Source organism: Hoplias malabaricus, chromosome Y (assembly GCF_029633855.1).
Source record: "Hoplias malabaricus isolate fHopMal1 chromosome Y, fHopMal1.hap1, whole genome shotgun sequence".
In the NCBI taxonomy this organism is placed as follows: Eukaryota; Metazoa; Chordata; class Actinopteri; order Characiformes; family Erythrinidae; genus Hoplias; species Hoplias malabaricus.
The window spans coordinates 14694417-14704145 of NC_089820.1; the positions used below are offsets into that span (position 1 = coordinate 14694417).

Here is a 9729-nt window from a genome sequence, read left to right on the forward strand (position 1 = left end):
GGGAGATTAGAACTCAGGAAAACACAGGATTCCGAGGTTTTCCAGCCGAACACGTCAGACAGAACAATGAATCTACTCAACTCAAACTGACTGGACTGACGACTTAATTGCAGCTTATTTCAAGGTCTATCAAAGGGACCACAGGACTCAAATGTTAAACCCGTCAGTGGAAAGAATGTTAACTTCAAAAATATTCAAACATAAAAACATGAGACTTCAAACATAACGCTCCAAAACCACACACTGCCACAGTGCAATGTGCGCACATTACTTGGCGTTAAAAGAAGTCCCTTCAGACGGAGATGGAGATAAGGCTAGTAGTGGGAATATCTACTGCTGATTATTATCCTATTTCATGAGCTGTCCTTTTCCTGGCAGGCAAAGCAGGTCTTGTTTTTCTCTGCAAGCTCACTTGTTTATTAATTTGCTGAGCTCCTCACATGTGCTAATTGTCCTGAGAGCCTCACCAGTGCTGATACTAGCAGTGAGCAAAAATTTGACCTCGTCACGGAAACAACTCGAATAAGCATGGACAACAGATTCAGCAACATGGTGCTTTTCCAAGACAAACACAATTAGCAGACTGATATTCAGGACAGACTATACGGCCATGTGTTTACTGACATCTTAAATAAGGCAACATTTTAAATAGATCTTTTGTCCATTTTTGCTGCAGTAACAGGTTCTACTGTTTCTTCTGAAGGGTTTACACTAGCTGTTGTAACACTGCAGTGGGGATTTGACAGCAAATAGCCACAAGAGTGTTAGTGAACTCAGGTACCAACGTTTAAAGAAGTTCTGAATCAAAAACACCACTCCAGACAAAGCAATTCAGCTGATTTCAATAGCTTTTAGAAATACCTTGAACCTATAGTGCATTTCCAAATGGAGTAATTTTAATTATACACAGATTAAGATGCAAAATATCCTATGGCAATACATTTAAGCTTCACACAGAGCCCACCCCACATTCTTCCTACCTGCAACCACAATATTTCTGAACATTTATATCCTACACTTAACCGTTAAGGTTGCTGTGGCCGTTTGTGATCAGATCAGCTACACCTCACAACAAGGTTTCACAAGAGCCCTCATTGCTTCACCTTCATAGTTCTCTAATCACTGTTCCTGATGACGTGCACTTCAACAAGCAAGCGGAGAGAGACGCTGTAGTGCTGCTGTAAGTAACACTTTCCAGCACAGAAGAAACAAGGAATAAACACATACTACCTACACTGTAAATACAGCAAAAACTAATCTATTAAATTGATCAGTACATCAAGAGTTGTTAAAATATGCACATGCACTTCATTCAATAATGAAGTCTCTTTTCACACTGTCATCAAATATCTAATGAACTTCGTCGTCTGCTGGCCTTATGCCATTGCAGGACGTCTAATATTAATGCTTTAGTTAGACAAGTGAATTCTTCTTAATATTGATATTATATCCATAAAGACAGTTAAAAGTTTGCTCAATTTGATGTGTTCTGAAAATCAGACTGTCCTTGGCCAGACGCTCTTTTCGCACGGCCTACAACAAGTTCTCTGGCCAATGAGTGAACGAGTGCATTTGCGTCATCATGCGGCCTGTTTCTTTGTAGAATTTTTCCTGTGGTACGCGACCTGCAGCTTCGGCTGCATTTAAGTCACTTTGTTTGCGAGTGACACCTCTAGGAGGTGTATTGGTGAAGTCTGGGGTTCCAGACCTACCTCTCTCCCTCCAAGCTAGCTTTACAGCACCACTGTGCTCTTATATGTACAGCCATCTTGGCCTCCAAGTAAATTGTATAAATTCATGCAGATATTTTAAATCATGAGTCCAGTATCATTGATGCTCTTCTACAGTGTAAATATCAGTTTGAAATATTAGCCAAATTTAAAAGCTTCATCAATTCTGATATGTGGTTTTAAAGCACATTACAGTGGTGTGAAAAAAGGTGTTCACCCCTTCATAATTTCTTAGTTTTTTGTTTTTTTTTTGCATGTTTGACACTCAAATGATTGTCAAACAAATTTAAACATTAGTCAAAGACAACACAAGTAAACACAAAATGCAGTTTTGAAACCTACATGGCCCTGTGTGAAAAAGTGTTTGCCCCCCAGTTAAAACATAGCGTAACTGTGGTTTAATCACGCCTGAGTTCAATTTCTATAGCCACACTGAGGCCTTATTACTGCCACACCTGTTCTCAAGGAAGAAATCACTTAAATAGGACCTGCCTGGCAAAGCAAAGTAGACCAAAAGATCCTCAAAAGCTAGACATCATGCCAAGATCTAAAGAAATTCAGGAACAAATGAGAGAGAAAGTAACAGATCTATCAGTTTGGAAAAGGTTATTAAACTACAGGGAGAGCCATTATCCACAAATGGCGAAAACGTAGAACAGTGGTGAACCCTCACAGGAGTGGCTGGCTAACCGAAATGACCGCAGATCGCAGCGATGACACATCCAAGAGGTCGCAAGAGACCCCACGGCAACATCCAAAGAACTGCAGGCCTCATTTGCCTCAGTTAAGTTCAGTGTTCATGACTCCACCATAAAAAAGAGACTGGGCAAAAATGGCCCACATGGCAGTGTGCCAAGACGAAAACCACTGCTGAGCAAAAAGAACATAAAGGCCCGTTTCAATTTTGCCAGAAAACATCTTGATGATTCCCAAGACTTTTGGGGAAATACTCTGTGGACTGATGAGACAAAAGTTTAACTTTTTGGAAGATGTGTGTCCCATTACATCTGGTGTAAAAGTAACACCGCATTTCAGAAAAAGAACACTATACCTACAGTAAAATATGGTGGTGGTAGTGGGATGGTCTGGGGCTGATCCAGGACCTGGAAGACTTGCTGTGATAAATGGAACCATGAATTCCGCTGTTTATCAAAAAATCCTGAAGGAGAATATCCGGCCAACTGTTCGTAACCTCAAGCTGAAATGAACTTGGGTTCTGCAGCAGGACAGTGATCCAAAACACACCAGCAAGTCCACCTCTGAATGGCTGAAGTGGCCTACTCAAAGTCCTTACCTTGAATTCATTTGAGATGCTGTGGCATGACCTTAAAAAGGCGAGTCATGCTCGAAAACCCTTAAACGTGGCCGAATTACAACAATTCTGCAAAGATGAGTGGGCCAAAATACCTCCACAGCGCTGTGAAAGACTCAGTGCAAGTTTCCGCAAACGTTTAATTGCAGTTGTTGCTGCTAAGGGTGGCCCACCCAAACCCCAAACCCCTTTTCCACACAGGGCCATGTAGGTTTGGGTTTTTTTTCCTCCCTTAAAAATAAAAACCTTCATTTTGTATTTACTTGTGTTGTCTTTGACTAATATTTAAATTAGTTTGATGATATTTGGTAACAAATATGTAAAAATATAAGAAATCATAAAGGGGGCAAAAACATTTTCACACCACTGTAACAGTCAATACTGAACTGGTTCAGACAGGATCAGAATCAGATTTCCATTGCTGCTGACTTGCTATCCCATTTATAGACCTAGACGGGGAGGACAATTCCTCTCAATTCTTTAGACATTCCGAAAGGATGATTTCTTTGGAGTGACTAAGGAAGCAGTCTCTGTGAACTTCCAGCCAATTCTGAGGCTGACTAAGAATTTGGTCACTGGTGAGGGGAAAAAAAACCCATCATATTAAAAACAACTCCCCCCCCACACACACACACACTTTCTACTTTCCTGAAGTCATAAAAAGGGGAAGTGATTTTGGGGGATGGGTTCATCATGCCATAGGTTCAAGATTTTTTTTCTTCAACAGGAGCCTATCCCTAGCGTGATGTCTGTGTGAAACAACTGAAAAAAAGCTTTGGCTCATGAAGCTAGATAAACCCTCCTTGCTAATACTTTCACACAGCAGAACTCTAAAGCTTTTGGCCAGGGGCAAATATAAGACTGCTGCATTTCCTGTTAGAGAGCTACCCTACGTTTGACCCCTCACCATTTTTAACAACATATGGGGGTAAACTCTCCGGCAGTTTAATTAGATTAGCTTATGCTTGCTGCAGTGAAAGCGTTGTTGATGCAAAATGAAGACAACGTGGAATTCTGCCAAAAACGGCATATGATTAAATATTTTAGATATAAACTCATGGAGATTTATTCAGACAAAGTCACAATGAAATACTGCAGAGAAATGATTTTCCAGAGAGAAATATTCTGAGAAGGCGCTGATAGGAACCAGACATCTGGAGAGATTAAGCCAGTGAAGCTACTTCAATAAATGGCCTATATAAATAATCCAGACAGTGATTATTCTGACATGCATACATATACATTAAAAATAAAATTAGGTAACCCCTGGTACCTATCACCACCACCATAGTCTAGGTTTCTCAGTGTATAACTTCACATCTAACCACTCTAAATGACTTATTGCCTCTCAACAACTGTATTATGCAGAAAATTTGAAAAGAAAATTGTTAGAATGCCCCTTTAAAGCTCCTTCGTAACTACACAGGAAGTGGGGTCAGGCAGTAATTTTCTACTGTGTCTGTTCTCTGGAGAATGGACTCACTATGTAAGCTAACAGAAGACATTAATGAGTGCTGAGTATGTGTGACATGTATGACTAAGCCTGTCTAGTGTTAAATTTTGGACTGAAAATACAGACTCCTCAGCTTCCTAATGCTGAAACAGAGTATTCAAATGAGGTAGGTATGGAAATTAAAGTTATGTCATGACATGTTACTGTGGGAAAGTGGATATAACATCACGAGAGGTTAAACCAGAGGTTGAACTGAGCTATGAATCCTTCACACACTGATTTCACTGGGTTCTAAACATAAGAGGAACGTGGTTTTGACCCTAAAGCCCCACAATTCTCCAACCATATTTTCCACTGATAAAATACACCTGAGAAAAAAAATGATCTGTCTTTTCCTCATTAAAACCTTCATTTACCATCCTGCAATGAATAAATATTAGATACATATTGTAGGCCTAAATCTTATTTCACATAAATCTATCAGACTGTATTTTAAACCATTTAACCTAATGCATCTCTGTTAATGAGCTCTGGAGCCATTCCAATCTTCAGACGCTAGGCTCCCATCACCACCATTGTGACCCAACTCAAATCACTCTGAATGACTTTTTTTGTTTATATATGAATGTTTATATCTTATTGTGCAGATTATGCACAATGTTTGAAAATCTCTGGAGACACTGAACATATGCACAACCTTTATTATGCTTGTAAAGTTTATCTGAGTTAGCGTACCATGACATGTTATGCTTGGGTTCAGAGCACGACCCAGGCATTCCTGAAATTCCATATGTAGCACATGTGTGTTAGAAGGTCATCACATATGTGGTATATTTTCAAACTCATACTCTCTAGCACTGCAGTCTGACATCTTTACTCCTCTACTACATATTTGTTTACCTCAGTAGTGTGGGCTGAAGTTGGGGCAGTGGAGTTCTACTGTAGATGCTTGTGAGTGCTGGGCTATTTAGCTACAACTGCCTTCTGCTCTAGAGACGGAGTAAAGAAATGTGGGCTTGGTTGGCAAAGTTAACACTTTCCAATCTAAGGTAGGGCATGTCATACAAAAACTTTAACCAAACTCACAGCACACTGTGTTCAGTTGCACACATCTTATATAATCTCCACAACAAAGCACTGAATATAATGGGACGCTCTGGGGCAGCCACACATGAGCCTAATTTCACCATGCCCCATGCCAAGTGTGGGTTAAAAGAAAATGGAGCCATTGGACTGTGGATCAGTGAAACAATCCTTTGGAGTAACAAATTGTTGTCTAAATCTTTTGGGATGGACTAGAAGGGCATCTGTGTTCCAGAACTTTCCGTCCTAGCCTCACAGCAATTTTTCAAGATGTACTCCAAAGCCCTCTCCACCAGAGTACAGGCTGCAACTGTATTAAAGCAGGAGAAACTACTTTTCAAATCAAACAAGCAGATATCCATAGTGTATTACCACTAGGGTCATGAGAGTGGGGTTATTAACCCTATAATTCAGCTTTTCAAAACGACATGGACTCAAACTACCCAAGAGCATGTGTCCACAATCTTTTGGCCACATAGTGTATAAACTGTGCTTGTGCACTTGGGCAGACTGACATGTGGCAACCAACCCCACCCACTTCAGCTCACAACTCATGTTGCTTAGCTAGATTTATTAATCCTAGACTTTTGGCTGTATTTCAGTTCATATCTAATTTACATTTCTGCTAACGTTTGCATAGACATTTGCATTGACATCTTGCAACGTTATTTGACAGAGTGGGATAAGTTTAAATACATTATGAAAATATTTTATTCGGAGAGACTATCAAACACAGAAATATCTAATTTACTTCATAATCTTTGTTATTTTCGATCTTATTATTGGGGGAATGATAAGACTCAGCGCTGAAGTCACACTGACGTGATGGTGGTGCATTAGTGAGTGTTGCCCTGGTATGAGTGGATCAGGCAAAGCAGTGTTCCAGAAGTTCACACTCACTGTCCAGTCTATTAGACACGCCTACATTGTTGGTGCTCCTTGTACATTCAGAAACAGTAGCTCATCTGCTGCTGCACAGCTTATGTTGGTTGTCCTTTAGTTTGTTAGCTGGATATTTTGTTGGTGGGCGGTTCTCAGTCCAGCAGTGACACTGAGGGTCTTAAATACTCCAGCAGCCATGATGTGTCTGATTTACTCATATCAGCACAACACACACCAACATCTCACCACACCACGCGTGTCACTGCAATGCTGAGTATGATCCACCAACTCCAGTAATACCGCTTCTCTAAGGGTCCTGACCATGACGGGAGCCTACACAGTATGGAGAGCAACAAACAGACAACAATCTGAGATTTTAGAAATACATAGTGCACCTATAAGTCTAGTGGAGCTGATAAAATATCATTGTGTTTTTGTCATTATTTAATTATATATTTATTTTGGCCAGACAGTGTATTATTATACTATACATTAATGTCGAAGTAGTACAGCACCATTAATACATTTAGCAAAGTAGAAGGTGTAACGGAGTGAGGTAGTATGTGATTTTGGAGGCAGATGTTTAGTAGGTTAGCCCCCATTGGTTTGGAGACTTAATGAAGTACACTTCTGAAGAGTTTAGGCAGTCTCCACAATTCTGGGCTTTGGTGGCGTGGTTAAAGTCCTGCAAAAATAACGGGGAACAGCCGCCACGTCGCCTCAAACATACCGAAGGCATTTGGCGAAAGAAATAGGACCTGACCACAAACTCAAACTCAAACTCAAACGCCTCAGAAAAACAATGGTTTGTCCCCCTTTAAACACTGCTACCAACGACATATCAGCGCGCTGGGGTGTTTCCTCGTTGGGAAACGTTCCTTTTCTGTAAATGAAAACACAGAACTGAAGTTTCCTGTGAAAACGAGCTCGGTATTCTCGAGTTTTACCTCAGCAACGAACCAGACCGAGCAGCGGTACGTTACCTGTAACCAGTTCCCGCTTTCCCTCGTCGAGGTGGCTCGACACCAAGTCCCCCATCGCGATGAAGTGGTTTGTTTCTCCAGCAGAACTTCTTCTCCGTTTCTTCCTTGAAGGTTCAACAACTCTGTCTACTTTTCCACGTTTTCCTGAGATTTGATATAAACAAAAAACTCGAAGAATCTCCTCCCTGTGCTTAAACTCAGTAACGTTAACTCCTAGACCCGCGAGGAAACCGTCCAACGACCAACGCTGCTCAAGAGTCTCAGCAGAAGAAACTCCACAGACCTTCAGCCCAAAAGTTCGCCACGCCCTCGGCGGCGGTGACTGATGGGTGTTTCTGGAGCTCTGCCCTTTTCTGAGCCAATGTGAGCCTGGGTAAGGTGTGGCCTGGGCGACAGAGGTGAGCTCACCCGTTAAGCACAGGTGCGGCTCTCAAGATAACAGCGTTAACCAGATAAAACAATAGAAGGCGCACTTCAATCTGGCGACCGTTGACAAAGGCAGTGAAAGTAAGGTGACTTGATTTTCCACACATTCCAAGGGAGGCGTTGGGAAACGCCGCGCCCGTTTCGCCAAGAATTCCCAAACTACTCCGACGTGTTTTGACAGTATCCACTGCTCTCAGGACTTTCTCCTGAAACATGTCAAAACTCAGAGCTGAAGAAAATTCACTTGGGGGCGAGTCAAGAGACACACGGTGGGAAAAAAACTGTTCATCTGGCGCCCTCGTGTGGCGGAAAGGAATCCAAACTGGCCCAAAAAATATTATTTCCATTCTTTTCATTATCTCCACTAAACATACGGATCCATACGGTCCGTATGTTGCTCTGCATACTTTGTTTGGGCTCCCACAGGATCACCACATAACAGGTATTATCTGGACACTGGATGATTCTCAGTGTTGCAGTGACTCTGATCATTGTATGAGTGGACCAGACACATCAATGCTGCTGGAGTTTTAAAAAGTGTAGACTCACTGTCCAATCTATTAGAAACACATATACGCTCAGCCTTTTAGATGTAAAATCAGAGACAGTAGCTCATCTGTTGCTATACAGTTTATGTAGTCCTTCATCAGTGGACACAGGACACCACCCACCAAACACTGTTGGCTGAATATATTTGGCTGGTGGACTATCCTCAGTCCGTGATACTGAGGGCTTTAAAAACTCCCACAGCTGCAGCACTGAGAAGGATCCACTACCCAATCATATCTGCGTATAGAAGAACAGGGTGAAAGGCCAGTATGCAGACCAACAGATGGATTGCAGCCTGGGATTGTACAAATACAACATGCTCCTATATGGTCAGTGGAGCTGGTCAAATGGACAGTGAGCACAGAAACAATGATCTTAATGTCTTAGCTGACCTGTGTATTCACCTGCTTTCCTTTGTTTACTGTGATTCCAGTACATCCGTCGACCACAAAGTTGTTCCAGTGGGGCTGAAGTCATTGCCCTGCACAGGCAACTGGACCTCCTCCACTCTAAACTTGTCAAACCATGTCCTAAATGACCACGCTGGCCACAAGTTGGAAGCTCATATTTGTTTGAAATATTGTTATATAACATATGCTGTAAGGGGCCCAGTCTGAACCCTGTATACTTTACTGTTAGCACTCTACATTGTGATGGACCCGGATCTGTCCGTTTAACTGCCAGATAATGATGTGACCCCATGACTCTAGTCTCCTCTGGTCTTTAGGGTTACGAACAGAAGGAAAAGACATAAACTGATAATCAATGAAGCGAGGTGAACGAGCTCTGGACGTGTGTCCGGTTACACAACCCTGCCTTCATCAGCAGGAGATTTGTGAGGGGGAGTACTCGGGATTAGGCATAGACAAAAACAGGGCCAGTGTTTTTCTTACCCACCCGTATTAGGGTAGGCCTCGCCCCGTCAGCTGGGGTCAACGGTTCAAACTAAAGTGGTTTGTTTTTTATTTTGGGTGGGGGTGTCTTTATTCGTTCAATTCAGATGAAATTCACTTGGCACAACGCAAAAACGAGCAGCATCTATCGTAGGGAAACATGGCGTCTGTTACACAAAGCAGGATTTCTCAGTTAGCCTGATAACCTGAGCCCAGGAATGCTAATATCCAATAGGAATGTTCCTCAGGAGTTTTACTGTTGGACTGCTTTGGCTGTGGGCTTAAAGTATCTGTCATTATTTGATTTTCTTATCAAAATTTGATACCGTTTAAAATGCCCATGTCTTTAAAATGGATGACATAAGAATGACATACGAAAATCTGTCTGTCTGGACATGTTCACCAGGTTAAACTTAAT

General features: G+C 41.8%; 1 protein-coding gene across 1 annotated transcript in view; it reads right to left on the reverse strand.

Annotated features, from left to right (window-relative positions):
• Positions 1-7745, reverse strand: part of LOC136679415 (protein Niban 2-like) — a 38228-nt gene extending 30483 nt beyond the window's left edge. The window contains exon 1 of the mRNA XM_066657922.1: positions 7444-7745. Within this exon, the coding sequence (XP_066514019.1) occupies positions 7444-7498 (55 nt within the window). The 5' untranslated portion in view covers positions 7499-7745. The remainder of the gene's footprint in view (positions 1-7443) is intronic.
• Between the last annotated feature and the right edge of the window lie 1984 nt (positions 7746-9729).